This window comes from Bos taurus, chromosome 15 (genome assembly GCF_002263795.3).
Source record: "Bos taurus isolate L1 Dominette 01449 registration number 42190680 breed Hereford chromosome 15, ARS-UCD2.0, whole genome shotgun sequence".
NCBI classification, from domain to species: domain Eukaryota; kingdom Metazoa; phylum Chordata; class Mammalia; order Artiodactyla; family Bovidae; genus Bos; species Bos taurus.
The window spans coordinates 43,495,024-43,512,236 of NC_037342.1; the positions used below are offsets into that span (position 1 = coordinate 43,495,024).

A 17,213-nucleotide genomic window follows, 5' to 3' on the forward strand; every position below is an offset into this window, starting at 1 on the left:
CTGCAATCTTGATTGGAGTAGTCAAATCCATAGAAACAGAAATTAGAACGATGGTTGCCAGGAACTGGGGCTGGGTGTAGGAGTGAATAATTACTGTTGAAAGAGTACAGAGTGTCAGTTTTGCAAGATGAGAAAAGATCTGGATGGTAGTGATGGTTGCACAACAGTGTAAATATACTCAATGCCATTAAACTGTGTACTTTAAAATGGTTCAAATTGTAAATGTTATGTTATATATTTTTTACAATTTAAAAAATAAAGAATAACTTTAAAAACCAATTCAAACAATAAGGAAGGGGCTTACCTGGTGACTCCATCTGCCAATGCAGGAGACAAGGGTTTGATCCCGGATCCAGAGGACCCCACTTGCTCTGGAGCAACTAAGCCTGCACGCCACAGCTACTGAGCCTGTGCTTTGGAGCCCAGGAGCCGCAACTACTGAGCCTACATGCTGCCGCTACTGAGGCCAGAGTGCCCTAGAGCCCATGTTCTGCGAGAAGAGACGACACTGCAATGAGAAGCCAGTGCACCGCAGCCAGAGAGTAGCCCTTCCTCTCCACAACTAGAGAAAGCCCGCACAGCAGCAGAGACCCGGCACGGCCAAAAATAAACAAATAAAACTAACAACAAGAAGAAGTGTACTGGCACACATACCTGGAGATCCTGAGGTGGGGTGTACCTGTGGGTTGGCGTCAGTGTTCCTCTTGACTTATCCTCTTTGGGTTGGTATCAAGATGGCTGCCACAGTCTCTCACTCACCACACCCATATCATAGCAAGAAAAGAGGACTCTTCCATTCCAACCTTTCAAGCAAAGAGACTGAAATGGCTTCTGATTGGAACACCGTCATGTGTTTATCCCTGAACCAATGATTGCCGCGGGGCATGGAATGAAAGTACTGATCTTCTCAAACCATCTCCTGAGCCTGAAGTTGAAGGTGGGGCAGCTTCCCTCCGAGGAACAGGGGCTGTCTGGGGCAGGGGAAAACATCTGTTGTGAGAGACAAAAGATCAAATGGAGATGAGTCCAGATCAAACATACTGGAAAGGTTTTTCAGGAGATGTGAAAGCCATCCATGGAGGAGAAATGAACGTGTGTATGAGAGCTGATGGGTTTTGTTTTCTGGGTTAGTTCTCAGGACCTGCTAACCTGCAGACTCTAGTACTTTCATCCATATTTCATTGCTGTCTGGGGGACATCTCAGCAAACACCTTTCCCCTGGGGTACAGTATCATTTGTTAATCAAGACATTGCATTTTATTTATTGAGACCCACTTTGTGTCTTTTAGGCAAAGGGAAGAGTGTGAGCAAAAGAAAAGATATATGAGGTGGGAAATGACAAACTCCTGATACAAGTAGTTCAGTGTCGCTGGAGCATAACTTGTGGGTAGGAGAGAAGTTGGAAGGGCAGAGGGTGCCAGGCAGACCACAAAGCTCTTTGGCTAGGCAGTTCTTGTTTTAACTTACTTTTTGAGGTAAAACACATACAATAAGGTGCATAAAGTGTTTTAAGTATAAGCCAGAGTCTCAGTGAATTTTTACATATGTGTACATCCATCACCCAGATCAAGATCTAAAGCATTTCTAGTGTTCCAGAAAGTTCCTTCATGCTTCTTCCCAGTCAACACCCATTCCCAGAGGGAATTACTATCCTGGCCTCTATCACAATTCATTAGTTCTATCTATTCTTAACCTTCATAGAAGTGGAATCGTACAATACGCACCCTTTTGTATTTGGCTTCTTTCACTTAATATAAATAATCATGAGATGCCTCTGTGTCTTTGAATGTGTTAGAGTTTGTTCATTTTATTGCCCTACAGTATTCCACTGAATTAATATCTCACAATTTGTTTATGCATCCTCTCTTTAATGGAGATTTGAGTTATTTCTAGTTTTGCGCTAGTGTGAATACTGTCATTATGAACATTATTGTATGTGTTTTTTTGAGTAAACACTCATTTCTCTTGGGTATGTACCTAAAAGCAGGTAGTCATGTTTTGCTTGAGTAGATACCGCACAAATGTTTTTCAGAGTGATTGAATCAAGCGAGTTTGGACTTTAGCCTGAGAGAGACTGGGATTGGTGTGACAAAATTTATATTTTACTCCCACAGCCACTGTGAAGATGCACTGAAGGTAAAATTCTAAACAGGGAGATCAATAAAGAACCGCAGACTAGGAACAACAGACCAAGTGAGGGATGATGAGGTCCTGAGCTCTGGAAGCTTGCATGAAGGAAGAGGATGGTTTTGAGAGATGATAAGACGGTTGGGTTGACATGAGGGTTTGTATTTTGTATGTTGTGGGAAGAAAGAAAGTGGACTCTGGTGTGACAGGTCTCTGACCTAGTGTCGGCAGAATGACAGTGCCTTCTATCAAGTGCTGTCAAGAGGAAACACTTGATAAGGAGCAGGTTTGAGGAAGAAGATGAACTCCGATTTGAACATCTTGAATCTGAGGGACCTGTGAGTGATCAAGGTGCAGGTATCCAGTAGACAGCTGGAGACAATGCACAGAACTGAAGCTAAAGGGAGATTTTTATTATAGAAACAAGTGAATGAACGAACCATCGGGCAGAGGGTGTTGAAAGGGGATCTCAAAAAGATGACTGAGAAGGTAATTCCTCAGAGGCTGGAAGATCAGGAGCTTGCCTGCTGCCATGAAAACCCAAGGGAAGGAGAATTTCTAAAAGGAGTTTCCAAAAGCTGCTGAAGAGTAAAAAAAGTGAGCATTGAAAGGTGTCCAGCGAATGCAGAGTTTACCTCAGCCATATGCAGTTCAGGGGCACTCACAGTTTTTGCTTCCACAGTCTTCTTACTGCCAGAAGCCCACACCAGTGAGACAAGGCTGGCTGGGTTCTCTCTCCCCTCCGGTCTGGTTCACAGACTCTTAGCCTGAGGGAGGTGAGAGGGAGGTACAGCCTCAGTCCACAGACAGTGTGGGGACCTCAGTGAGACAATGGAGGGCAGACAGCAGCTACCTCAGGGCCCACCAAGTCCCCCTTGGTGTTGGAACACTGGAAACATTGACATTTGAGCACCAATTTCCCCTGAAGCCTTTCCCCTATGGAAATTCCCAGTTGTAAACCATATTGACTTTAATCTGAAGCGTCAGAAAGGTTGCCCAGGCATCTGGGAGCCAACCAGCTGAAAGAACGTTTGTATGGAAGTTTGGGCAAACAAAATAGGATTCACAACATTTTTGGAGATCTGGGCCAGTGGTAAACTTTTCCAGGAAACATGAGGGAAAACTGACTCTCTTAGGCAAAGAAGCACTGGGTCTTATAATTTGTATTCTTACTGACATATAAACTTGGGGAAATGGGGAAGGGAAAGAACAGTGCGTCTTATTTCTTACCAGGCACAAGGACTGGAGGAGGCTCCCATAGAGTTTAATGGGCAGCTTTATGTATTTACATGCTTTGACTGCAGCTAACGAGGTCTGTGCCACACAATGGGCAGTTTCTAGTTGGATTTCAAAGAAGATAACTTTGATCATTTCAAAAGCAATGAAGCCTGATGCAGCTGGAGAGAAAAAGAAGGCGGTAATTTATGGCTATCGTTAAGGACACAAAGACAAAGGCGGAGAGAATGTTTCACTAAGTGAAGATTTACAAATGTGTAAAAAACCACCCTTATGACTAGAAATAGCTGAGTGAGTGTCTCTCAGCACCAAACAAAAGCGGGTGGGAGGGATGGGGGAAAGAGAGAAGAAGGGATGCAACCTGCTTGCCTTAGCTGGGGATAAAAAGGTCAAAAGAAAAACAACCACAGAAAGGTTATTTTCTCCGATTCTCCATTGGACAGCAGCTCTAGGAACTAGGAAGGAAGACGTGAAGAGGCAGTCTCATCCTGGGAGTGGTGGGGGTGGGCGGGGCAGAGGCAGTGGAGGAGAGGTGCTGAGCCGGGGAGACATGTTTTTGTGCCAGAGCTAAGTGGGGATTTTTGTGATGTTTATGTTTTTTCTGATTATCAAAGGAATGAATATGTATACACACACACACACACACAGACATACACATACGTATGTTCGCGTGTATTCATGGGATAAAATTTAATAAATACAGAAAAGCTCAAAGAACATTGAAATCCCTGAGTATGGTGTTTTGTTGCATCTGGGAATTGCCGTTACCTTTGCTCCTGGAGCCATGCTGATGCCGCTCATCATGAGCTCCAGTCTCCTGTGCCTAGGACGGTGTGGGAGGGCCCTGTGCAGGTGTGTTCTCTTGTAAGGACCTTGTGTTGTCTTGTGTTGTCTTGCTTGGAGGGCCAGGTGACAAGTACTGCCTTGTACATGCAGCTGACCAGACCTGATGTTTATTAGCTCAGGTGGTCCTACATACCACTGTTGGGCTGTCTCTTGTTCCTGGTGGCTCATCCTTGACCTTCTGGTCCCCCTTTCCCTTCACTTTAGGCTCCAAAAATACATTTAACCAGTTTTCAATGAAATGAACATTTTCTGTTATGATTCTGGGCCCAGCATTGTGCCAGAGACCGACAGTCTCAGCAGTGTGTGTGTGTGTGTGTGTTGCGGGGTGGGGAACAAGTGGGCCACTGTCATCCGGGACTTTGGGCCAGGGGATCAGAGAAGGCCTGGGTTGGGCAGAACCGAGAAGGGTGTAGACAGAGTGCCTGCTGAGGTGAGCAGAGAAGCTAGGGTCCCACTCTCCAGGGAGCTCTTCTGAGGCTCCGAAGGACGCGGGATCACTTTCATTCCATCCACACTCCCCTCGTAAGCGGAGAGAAGGTCAAGTCCCATAGGTGGCGTCGGGGTTTGGGGACTATAGGACTCTGAGATACACAGGACACTTTCCGGGTGCCCCGTGTCCGAATATTTCAGCCCCAAAGTGCTGCTTGTCCTCACAAGAGGGACCGGGTCAAGTTGGAGGACACCGCGAACGGGCGGAGCGCGGTGGCGGTGCGGGAGCGGCGGGTTTGGGGCGGGGGAGCCTGCGCTGGGGACTCGGGGCCCGCCCCCGCCCCGCTGACAGCCGCCCTCCGGCCACTGCGGCCGCGCCCCCTCCGCCCGGACCGCGAGGAAGAAGGGAGGGGGCCGGGAGGGGCGGCCCGGGGAGGACCGTGTGAAAATGAGGCCGGGGCTCGGGGGCCGGGCGGGGCCAGGCCAGGGGTGTCAGAGCGCGGCGGGCAGAGCGCCCGCACACACCTCCCGGAGCCGCCGCCGCGCTCGCCGCCCGCGCTCCCCTGCCTCTGCCCGCAGCCGCCGCGCCTGCCATGGGGGTCGCGGGCCGCGGCTGCCCTAGGGCTGCCCCGGCGCTGCTGCTGCTGCTGCTGCTGCTGCTGCTGCTGCTGCTGACGGCGGCCGTCCCGCCCTATCGGGGCCGCGCAGAGGGGCCGCCGGAGGGTGAGTGTCTGGCCGCGGGGACGCACCTGGCACGCCGGGCGGGACGGGTGCCAGGAAGGGTCCGGGTCCCCTGGCAGGGGGTGAGGGGCGCTTGGGAAGAGCGGGATCGCGGCTCGGATGCGGGGCTCCGCGTGGCCCCTGCTTCCGTGGGGCCCCAGCCGCCAGACAGGCCGAAGCGCCGTCACCGCGCGGGTTAGAGGCCGGGGCCTGAGTGCGCGGCCGGGCCTGTCCCCGGGGCTGATGACAGTTCCCGCTCTGGTCTGCGTGGAGCGCCTGCTGGTCAGACTCGCGCGGGCGGAGCTCGGGGAGCAGGGCTTGGGAGTCTCCTCTGCGGAGACGGGGAACTGAGGGCTCTGGCCGCAGTCCAGAGTGAGGTCGGGGCCGGGAAGTTCTCCGATGGGCTTCGGAAATGTTTCTATCCGTGGAACAGCTGCTGTTGGAAAATCGGGGAACCCCGTTCTGCACTAACTGGCCTTGCAATACTTTCAAAACTTTTGTTTTTAGTTCACATGCTAGAGGGATATCAGCCAAGCAAATACTTCTGCCCAGGCGGCTTTCCAGGTTGAGAGGGTGGGCAGCGGTGAGGGGCTGCGGATGGGGGCACCACTCCCGCTTTGCCTGGTTAGAGGGCTCAGGGTGCTGTGATCAGAGCCCAGGGCGAGTTGTCCCCCCATATCGCAAACCCTGAGAAAGCTGACAGACCCTGCTCGGTTTCTCAGATCATCTTTGCCAACTTGGTCTTTCCTTCAGTAGGCCTTTACCATCGCCTGCTCATGTGCCAGGCACTGTGCGTGGCCTCAGGGACGCAGACCCAATCTGTAATCAGCTGTCTAGATGGCAAGACAGGCAGGAAAGCAGTGACAGTGTGATATGCGAGCACATCCTGGGGGGGGGGGGGGTGGGCATCTCACCTGCACTTTGGGCTCCTGGCACACTCCCTAGGGGAGGTGGGTCTGAGCTGTGTAGAGAGGGCATCCCAGTCACAGTGAACAGTCTGTGCCTGGAAACAGGGGCCTGGAAATCATATGTCAATCCCGGGACTTCCAAGATGGTGAGATGTGAGGTAGGGTGGGCTGGTGGGAGATGATGCCAGAGAGGGACCAGGCCAGGTCATCTAGGGAGACACCCTAGGAGCTGCTGTACTCTTTTGCAGATGTGGACGAGTGTGCCCAGGGGCTAGATGACTGCCATATCAATGCCCTGTGTGAGAACACACCCACCTCCTACAAGTGCTCCTGCAGGCCTGGCTACCAAGGGGAGGGCAGGCAGTGTGAGGGTAAGTGACCTGGTAACCAGTAGTGTGTGGGCCACCAGGGGAAGCCCTCCACCTCCTCAGCACTTGTAGTGGCCACTCGTGTTGGTAGAAATGCTTCTACTCCCACGCTCCCACCCCAACCCTGGGTCACATCACCCATTCTCTGAAATGTATTTCAGATCCTTAAAAAACTGGGAACATCAGGTTTTCCCCAGAGCTGATCATAGCTTCATCTGCCTCTGGCTCTGAAATGCCCTTTTGTCTATCTTCTGCAAAGGAAAAGTGGTGCTTTAGTAGTGTCTTTCGGTCCCACTCAGTTTGGGGGCAGAAAGTGAACAGCTGTGTTGATCAGACAGCCATGCCTGCCAGAGCAGGGCTGATCCTTCACCTCCCTGGGGCAGCTTGTATTCTCACTCTGGAGTCTGAGTGCCAGAGTTCCGCCCTCCCCTGCAGCTGTAGTGACTCCATCTTGTCCATGACTTCGGGCGGTTTGGCGTTGTGACCTGCCAGCTGCACCAGGAGGCTGCCTCATTTGGAGCTGCAGGTTTGCCCCAGCCCTGGAAAAGTGTATGTGGAGGGATGTTTTAAGCCCTTAGAGCTCCAGATTTGGGAGCCTGAAGGCTGGACTCCACTATATTGTGTTCTGGGCCACTGGGGATTAGCTCGTGTCAGGAATTCTGAAGTTGGGAACTGGCCATAGAGTGGACTCTTGTAGGAGCAGGCTGCTCCAGGGAATGGAAGTTGTAGCATGTTGGAGCTGGCAGGGCTCTTCTGGGAGCTCTGAGCCAATCCTGTCTCTCATGTTACTGATGAGGGCATGGGGCTCAAGGGAATTGGGAAAGGGATTGTGGGCATGCTCACACAATTAGCCTGCAGGTGAAAGAATGTTAGATAAAACTCCAGCTCTGTTGTTGGCCTCATATCTCTCCTGTTCACTCAGCTCCTGGTGTCCCTCTTTGGTTGAGTGTGAAGTCCTATTATTTACAATCTCCTCTGTGCATGAGGAACAAAACTCTCAGTTCTCGCATCAGAGAAGATGTGCTCCTGGTCAGGTTCATAGCAAGTGGGTTTGGTGGACCATCCAACCTTCTGTTTCTTCAAGCTCATCTTTTCCTGGAGATAGACGGCCATCTCTCTCTATCTGCCCTACATCATGGGAGGCCAAAAGACTACCTCTGTCTGAAACATTTCTTTGTCAATTCCTCCATACCACATCCTCACTGTATTAAATATTCTATGTATAGTACTGGAATTCACATATGTTCATATCCTGCTTGGGGATAAAAATGTTCACTTTTTCACTGTGACTTCCAATCACTGTATGCTTTCTGGGGGTAGAAACCATGCCATGGTTTCTTTTGAATAAAGTACATATTTAGTAAATGATATTGAATGACAAGTGGCAAGAGTTTGGTGATTCTTAGCTGTTGAGTTTTGCTTATCACAATTGAAATTGAATTACTAACAGTTTAGAGTTAAAAGTTTGCTATTTAGTTTAAAAGAATTAAAGATCGGCATTGCTGCTCTTATACCTTTAAATTGGTTTTCAAAATAATTTGTGATTATTTTTATAAAAATCAATACAAAACAATACAAAAATGTGTGAAATAGAAAAGTAAAGGTCCTCCTCTTCCTCTCTCTACAGTGCTCGTTGTTAACAGGGGGCATGTATTCTTTGTGCTGTCATTTTCAACCCAAACCCTAGGAGGATCTGATCTTTTGAATACTTGTAGTATTTATAAACCCAGCAAGTAAGGCTCTCCCTGTTTAGTTTGGATTTCTTGGCATGGGGATCCATAAGTGGAAACTTTCTTCCAAGAAGGGAAAGGAAAGAAAATGAGGATTGCAAAGACTCAAAGATACAGATATTCAAAGATGTAACTCCTTCATGTGTACTTTCTAGCTTATTAGTTTTTAAGCCTCTTGGGTCCCATCTGTGTATTTGTGATAATCACAACACAACAACATTTGTGATAATCACAACACAACCACATTTGTGCTGTGATTATCACCAGAGTCACTTGGCCCTATTTAAGTTCAAGGATGGGGTTTAAAAATAAAATAAAATTAAAAATCAAAAAAAAAAAAAAAAAAAAGTTCAAGGATGGGAACGGGTTTGCTCAGAGCGAACAAAATTTTCTCCTCCACAAATTTCTTCTGCCAAAACGTTAGACAAATGAAAGAATGGGACCTGAGTATTTTTAAAATAATGTGCTTCAGGAGTGACTTTAGGTGAAAGATGTTATGTTCTACATGATCTTTGCTTATATCCCAGACTTTAGAGAGGGATGTTTCAGTGGTCAGTACTCATTATATGGTCCTTATTTCTCAGTTTAAGGAACTGAATCATCTAGGGATGAATTTAGACTTGGCCTTTGTAATTTTTTTTTTTTAACTTTTTATTTTGAACTAATTTTAGACTTCAGAAAATTTGCAAAAATAGTGCAGAATTCTTTACATATGTCTACTACTTATTTTACCCTAGTGTTAGCAACTTACATAACTGCAGGAGCGTATTAAAACCAGGAAATTAACATTGGCACAATATTGTTAACCATATAGACTAACTCAAATGTCACCAGTTTTTTCCTAATGTTCTATTTTTTCCCTTCCAGAATCCGGCTCAAAGTCCCACAGTACACTTAACTGTTGTCTCCTCCTCCCCCTGTGTGACAGCTCCTCAGTCTTTCCTGGTCTTTCTTGACAATGACACGTAGATGAGTACTGTTCAGTTCTTTTTTGGTGTTATGTTTCCACATGATAAAAAGTGAGATGGTAGGGACAGACACAATAAGAGAATGTCCTGTGTTTTCTTGTTCTGCATTTGTGATAATACAAAAGTGAAACTTTTGGCAAAGGCTGCTACAGAAGTATTTTCGTGTGCTTTTCAGTGCATCACAGCTGGGGCACACGATGCCACCATGTCCCATTACAGGTGATGTTAATCTTGATCACCTGGTCAAAATGATATATTCTGTGTTTCTCCACTTCAGAGTTTCTTTTTTTCCCCCGTTTCAACAGAGCTATATCTTGAGGCAGATACTTCCGGCCCGTGCTGATATCCTGTTTGTTCTCACATTTCTGTCCGCTGATTTCAGCGCCTCACCGTGGATCTTGCCGGCATCAGTTGTCACTGTGAAGTGTGCCTCTTGGTGGTTTTGTATTTCTCTTGTTCCTTGCACATCTATTAATAGGGTTTCTCTAAGGAAGCTCTGTCCTCATTTCTCATTTATTTAAGCATTGATTTATGTGTTTATGTATGTTATGCCAGTATGGACTCACAGGTATTTATTTAATTATATAGTTGTTTATTTTTGGCTCAAGTTGTTCCAACTGTAGCCATCAGGAGCTCCTTCACATGTCTCCTGTGTCCTGTTGACATGCCCCCATCCTTTTTTGAGAAACTCCTAATTTTCTGATACCACAGAATGCTCCAGCTTCAACCTATATTTTAGCCTCCCTAACCCTAGAATCTGGAGAAGGCAATGGCACCCCACTCCAGTACTCTTGCCTGGAAAATCCCATGGACGGAGGAGCCTGGTAGGCTGCAGTCCATGGGGTCGCTAAGAGTCGGGCACGACTCTTTCATTTTTCACTTTCACGCATTGGAGAAGGAAATGGCAACCCACTCCAGTATTCTTGCCTGGAGAATCCCAGGGACGGAGGAGCCTAGTGGGCTGCAGTCCATGGGGTCGCTAAGAGTCGGGCACGACTCTTTCATTTTTCACTTTCACGCATTGGAGAAGGAAATGGCAACCCACTCCAGTATTCTTGCCTGGAGAATCCCAGGGACGGAGGAGCCTAGTGGGCTGCCGTCTACGGGGTCGCACAGAGTCGGACACGGCTGAAGCGACTTAGCAGCAGCAGCAGCAGCAACCCTGGAATCAACCACTTCTTCAAGGAGCCCTGGCTTTCCTTTTATTGGGAAATGGTGTATGGAAACCAAGATCTGGATGCTTGATATTTTCATTGTTACTGGGATGTCATTCCTCCTAGGCCCTCTCAGTGGACAGAGCTAGGAAATATATGTATGTATACTAACCCACACATACACACTTAGCTATTTTTATTCCTTTTATCTATGCATTTCTCTATATATTAAAAACAGTGAGTTACACGGATATTTCAGATTCCAAAGCAGTATCACAGGATTATTCTAACCTCCCTCTTGGCTTATTTGTAACTTCTTTCTCTAACAGTGAGAAGCCTGGCTCTCATTATTTGCAATATATGTATGTTTGTTCAGTCCCAGTATACATATAAAGTATATACAGAATTGCTACTCCATAATCCTGTGGGTAAAACAGATAGAATAATTCGGGTATGGTATTTATATACAACTGTCTTTGTTTTCAGCCTTACAATATCCAGTCAACTTATTACTTTTTGAATTTACTGAGGCTACTACTTTCCTTCCCCATCCCCTCCAGTGTGGTCGTGTTACTCGTTTATGGTACATTTGGATTCATTTGTTTCTCTCTGTATTCCATTTTTTATCTCCCCTCAGTCCCCACTTCTGCTGCCTGCTTGATGTGTGTGTATGTAAAACATCACCATGGTTCTGAGTCAAAGCTGTACAAAAACCAGAGAAGTGTTACTCCCTCGTCTCGTTCCTATGCTGCTTACATTCCTCATTTCCACGCCTTTTCCCACAAGCACGGGTCACCAATCTCTGTGCTTTCTGGTTTCTCCTTCCTATGTTTCTTTTGTACAAATAAGCAGCTGAATATGTATTTTCTTTTTAACTACTTCACTGAGTTATAATTTACGCAGCATAAAATTCACCAATTCTAAGTAATGTACAAATCAGTGATTTCGAGTAAATTAGTTGAGGTGTACAATTACCATGTAATACAGTCTTCAAGTCTTCAAGGTGTCAAACCCATGTCCCCTGCATTGACAGGCAGATTCTTATCCACGACACCAGCAGAGAAGTCCCTGTCTTTTTTATTATAACTGTCTAGGGAGTGTGGAATGGTATCTCGTGATTGTAATTTGAATTTCTCAAATAACTAGCGATGTACCTTTTTTATATGCTTATTGTGTTGGAGTGCAGTGTTAGTCACTTAGTCGTGTCCGGCTCTTTGTGACCCCGTGGATTGTAGCCCACCAGACTCCTCTGTCCATGGAATTCTCTAAGCAAGAATACTGGAGTGGGTTGCTGTTTCCTTCTCCAGTGGATCTTCCCAACCCAGGGATCAAAGCTAGGTCTCCTGCATTACAGATTCTTTACCATCTGAGCCAGCGTATTGTCTTTGGTAAAAATGTCTATTCAGATCTCTTGCCCATTCTAAAATTGAGTTGTTTGTCTTATTGAATTATAAGAGTCTTTTATGAGGTATGTGATTGGCAAATATTTTCTATCAATTTGTGCTTCTCTTCACTTTCTTAATGATGTCTTTTGAAATGTAAAAGTTTTAAATTTCCGCAAAGTCCAATTTATTAATTTTTTAATGTACGGATTTTGTGTTTTGTGATATATTTAATGTTGTATCTAAAAAAATCTTTACCTAACCCAAGGTCTCAAAGATTTTCTCATAAAACCTTTATATTTTTTTCTCTTAAAAGTTTTCTAGTTTTAGCTCTTACATTTAGGTCTCTGATGCATTTTGTGAGTTTTGTGTATGATATGAAATAAGGGCCTAAGTGAGTCTTTTTTGCATATGGATATCCAGTTGTCTCAGCACCATTTGTTAAAAAGACTATCATTTCTCCCAATAAATTGCCTTAGCATTTTTGCCTAAAATCAAGTGACCATAAATACAAGGTTTATTTCTGGACTCTTGATTCTGTAACAGTGATCTGTTTGCCTGCCTCTATGCCAGTACCACACACTGTCTTGATAACTGTAGCTTTATAGTAAGTGAAAATCCTCCAAATATGTTTTCCTTTTTCAAAATTGTTTTAACTCTTGAGTCTTTTGCATTTCCATGTAAATTTTAAAATAAGCTTGTCTAATTCTGAGAAAAAAAAAGCATGTTGGAATTTTATGTGTATTTATATCTCCTTATTTTTTACATGAAGATAACATATGACAAATAATCTTATGCATTTTTATTTTTTTTTTTACTTATTAGTATATTCTAAAAATCACTCCAAATCAGTTTGTAGAAATCTTTTCCCTTGTTTCTTTTTAACAGCTACACAGTATTCCACCAAGTAAACGCACCTTAATTCTTCAACTACTTGTTATGGACATTTAGGTTTTTTCCAGTATTTTGTAATTACAAATTCTGCAGTGAATAACCTTATGTATATTAATTTTACTGTCATTGGAGATTCCTAGAAGTGGGATGGCTGGTTAAAAGGTAAATATATATTTCTCTACACTAAAGAAATCATTCTTCGGAAGGAATGATGCTCAAGCTGAAACTCCAGTACTTTGGCCACCTCATGAGAAGAGTTGACTCATTGGAAAAGACTCTGATGCTGGGAGGGATTGGGGGCAGGAGGAGAAGGGGATGACAGAGAATGAGATGGCTGGATGGCATCACTGACTCGTTGGACGTGAATCTGAGTGAACTCCGGGAGTTGGTGATGGACAGGGAGGCCTGGCGTGCTGCGATTCATGGGGTTGCAAAGAGTCGGACACGACTGAGTGACTGAACTGAACTGAAAGAAATAGTGCCTGTGTGGCTTACTTCTGTTTTACTCCTCAGATATTGATGAATGTGAAAATGAACTCAATGGAGGCTGTGTCCATGACTGTTTGAATATTCCTGGCAATTATCGCTGCACTTGTTTCGATGGCTTCATGCTGGCTCATGATGGTCATAATTGTCTCGGTAAGAAAAACAGATAGAAATGGTAATTATCATTTACCTCCTCTCTAGCACCCAACCCCTTTCTTTTCTTTGACAAAAACATATTCATTAAAAGAAAACTGGGATGATAAACTTTTGTTTTCTGGCTCCCCAGAAATCATACTTCCTAATAGAAAACCAGGGTAAGTATTTTAGTTTTTATGTGGTCATTCATAATATAAACCCTCCATTGTCCAAGGAGGTGAGTGGATATTGTCATTAGTACTTACTGACTTTCTGGCATTGACTTGTTACTTATAAGATCTTTAGTCTTGTGTTAAAAGGGTCTCGACTTAAAGCTATTTCTTTAATCCTGTAAATACCTCTATTCCAGAATCATGTAAAACTATTTGTCGTAAATATTCCACATGTGTGCTTGGAGCTCAGCCAGATAGACCCCTCTCTTTTTTCTTAAAAGAGAGAGAAATTCAAACAGAAACCTTCCATTAACATCCTCCTAGTATCCCACAAACCAAAAACATCTGTTAGAGTTTCAGTCTCTGAGTTAGGAACTGCAAAGAGCATTGTTTACATTGGTTCCTTATGCTAGGAATAAAACAGAATTTAAAAATAGCAAGCAGTTGGATAGGGCTGAATGTTGGATAGTCTTAGAAGACGTGGCACACCTGGAAGGCAAGTGTTTATGGTCTGTTTGCACTTGAAGGCTGATGTTAGCAGTGGTACAGAAGGACATCATGGGACTCAGAGGACATCAGATGCCTTTGGCATCAATCCTTCATGTGGTTGACCCACTGATGTCCATTTGGCTAACCAAGAGAAGTTTGAGCCAGGCCCCACCTCTGCGGGAACAGCTAATTCAGATGCTCCCTTGCTGTGCATTGGAAATGGCCACTTGATCAAATGCTTTGAGATGAGCATCGTGGTGGTGGTGATTTAGTCACCATGTCCAACTCTTGTGATCCCATGATCCTGTGGACTGTACCCTGCCAGGCTCCTCTGTCCATGGGATTTTCCAGGCAAGAATGCTGGAGTGGGTTTCCATTCCCTTCTCTAGGGCATCTTCCCAACCCAGGGATCAAACCTGCGTCTGTCTCCAGCATTCCAGGCAGTCTACTGTATTGCAGGCAGATTCTTTACCGACCGAGCCACTGGGGAAGCCATAAAAGTCACTGAGTGAGTATAGGCCGAACTTGTGTTTTGAGTGTTGGGGGAAGGAGAGTATTTGGGACTTAGGCCTGGTATGACCTTTGTCATGTCACCTGGAGCCCCATCCTGATGTCGACTCTGTCCCTTCCTGTCTGTGTGTGGTATGAGAGGTCCAGCACTGGTTAGACCACTTGGCCTTCCAAGCCTGCAGCTCTCAGGGAGAAGAGATTGAGGGCTGGGAGTCACTAACCCCTCTGCAACTTTCTTGGTCATCAGCACCACAAAAAGACACATTAGAGACACAATCCTGAGAGAAGCAATAAATTGAGATTAATTAAAAATTTAAAAAAGAAAGAAAAAAATTATGTTTAGTGTGTAATTTACAGTATGTTAAAAAAAAAACAAAACATTTTCTGGGGAAAATCACTTATTTCCCTTTGATTAGCCAATGGCATGTTGAGGATCTGTAGTTGATGGAAGACCCATTGATCACAGTTGTGCTCAAACTCACAGCCTGGGGAAAGTGTGAACTTCTGAAGAACAACATGCAGAACCTTCCAAGAGTTAAGGACTAAGGACCTTGGGTGGGGTCATTTGGAGTAAAGGCCTGCTCAGAAATCCCGAGGCCCCAAGTTCTTCGTTGCCTGGCTGCTAACTCAGATATTTCAGCAGACTGTTTCCATTTCCCCCTCTCTGGGCTCTCTTTCTGGGTTTGGTAGCAAGAGTCTGCCTTGCAGAAAGGCCCTGAGCATCCACTGAGTACCTCTGAAGGGACTCAGGATTCTATGAAAAGGAAGGTGAGAGAAAATACAGTGATACGTGAAGATCAGGGCCAGCACACAGAGAAACCTCTCTGCCGTTTGGACTCAAAAGAGCAGAAGCATTTTGTGACAGGGAAGGAGCTCAGTATCAAAATTTAGGAGTGGCAGTTTCCTGTGTTCTCTTGGATGGCCCCTACCTCTCCTCGGCCCCTAACCCTACACCAGCTGCCGATATATGAGCCAGGATATGCAGAGGACAAACACCACTGAGTTCTGGCTCTCTACCCAGATTGCTCCAGAATCTTGGGTGCCTGTAAGCCTGAAAAACAAAATGTAGCTCTTCCAGACAGCTCACCCCACCTGAATTCCATTTCTGTTTATGGAATAGCTACTAGGTCTTGTAGCCTATTAGCATCGCTTGAAAAGTTTAAAATGACACCAGGTCTCATCCAAGGCTAGTTAGACCAGTGTGGTCCAGATATCAGCATTCTAACCTGCGGCCAGGTTGTGAAACACTGTTTTATGCTCTGAAGAAACTCACCAGCTTAGTGTGCATGTGATCTTTTGTATTAATTCATTCCCTGATAGCTCAATTGGTAAAGAATCCATCTGCAATGCGGAAGACCTGGGTTTGATTCCTGGGTTGGGAAGATCCCTTGGAGAAGGGAAAGGCTACCTACTCCAGTGTTCTTGGGCTTCCCTTGTGGCTCAGCTGATGAAGAATCCACCTGCAATGCGGGAGACATGGGTTTGACTCCTGGGTTGGGAAGATCCCCTGGAGAAGGGAAAGGCTACCTACTCCAGTATTCTGGCCTGGAGAATTCCATGGACTGTATAGTTCATGGGGTTGCATAGAGTTGGACACGACTGAGTGACTTTCACTTTAATCCGAGCGCATCACCCAACTTGATACATTTCTGATTGCTTTGGAGAAAAGGAATAGTGGGTGAAGCATGGGGTAGGGTGGGGCAACTCAGAGCCAGGCCAGGTGTTGGTGCCCAGAGAGGCAGATCGCTCCTGCTCACCCCAGTCCTCTCTGCAGGAACAGCCGGGCCAGGTGTGTCCCAGCGTCTCTCACCCTCTGGAATGTGCTCCCTTCACCCTTTGGCACAGAGAAGGGCGAGTTTGTTAGGCTTCAGGGGATGGCTGGAGTCCCATCAGTTTAGAAAGGCATCTGCTGGGTAGTGTGGGAGGACGGATGACTGTAAGATCTGAAGCTTGAAACCAGATAACAGGTATTTAAATGGGAATGTTCTTGTTACAGATGCCCCCAGGAGCTAAGATAGGCACATGGGAAATCAGGGCTGGAGAAGATAAATTGGTTTTTATATTAGCCTTCTCCTCGAGCCTCTATCAGATCTGAGATTTTTCTGGAAGTTTCCTCTTCTTTAGCTTTGATAATGCTATGCTCTTCTTCTTGTTTGTTCATGCATTGAAGAGTTAATATGTGCCTGCAGGTTACAGGGTTATGCTAAATATATATATTTTAAAACATCTGTCTTCAAGGAGTTTGCAATCTAGTGGATATGGATAAATAAGCAATTCTGAGGAGTCAAAAGGTACAAATTAAAAAAAAAGATTTTGAGAATGCATAGCGGTAAGTGTATTGATGGAGCCGTGTACAGGAGTGTGTGTGACTCAGTGGAAGAAAGGTCCTCTAACCTTGCCCTAGGGGCACAGCACTGGGGCAAGGCTCCCTCCCTCCATGCTGATGGCTTCTTTATTGGGGCTCCTGCTCTCTCATCCTGCTACCCTCAGTGTTCTCCAAATTCTTCCTCTGGCTGTCTCCTCTCTCTCCTCTCCTCTCCCTTCCTACACTCCTGTGTTTGACTTGCTCAGCTGCCTCCAACATATTATCAGGACACCACGAGAAAGTGGTTTTCAGAGCTGTCTTCACACCCGGCTCAGGGTTCCCACAGCCTACTG

The 17,213-nt window shown here is 45.7% G+C and overlaps 1 protein-coding gene across 8 annotated transcripts in view; it reads left to right on the forward strand.

The window, feature by feature from the left end:
• The first annotated feature begins 5,146 nt into the window (after positions 1 to 5,146).
• Positions 5,147 to 17,213, forward strand: part of SCUBE2 (signal peptide, CUB domain and EGF like domain containing 2) — a 68,203-nt gene continuing 56,136 nt past the window's right edge. For 6 of the 8 annotated variants that reach the window (XM_005216097.4, XM_002693059.6, XM_005216101.4 and 3 more), the window contains exons 1-3: positions 5,147 to 5,361; positions 6,515 to 6,637; positions 13,276 to 13,401. In XM_005216097.4, coding sequence (XP_005216154.1) covers positions 5,232 to 5,361; positions 6,515 to 6,637; positions 13,276 to 13,401 — 379 coding nt within the window. In that variant the 5' untranslated portion in view covers positions 5,147 to 5,231. Of the gene's footprint in view, positions 5,362 to 6,514; positions 6,638 to 13,275; positions 13,402 to 14,452; positions 14,554 to 17,213 lie in introns of those variants that run through there. The other 2 variants (XM_005216098.5, XM_059875108.1) reach the window with 2 other exon arrangements.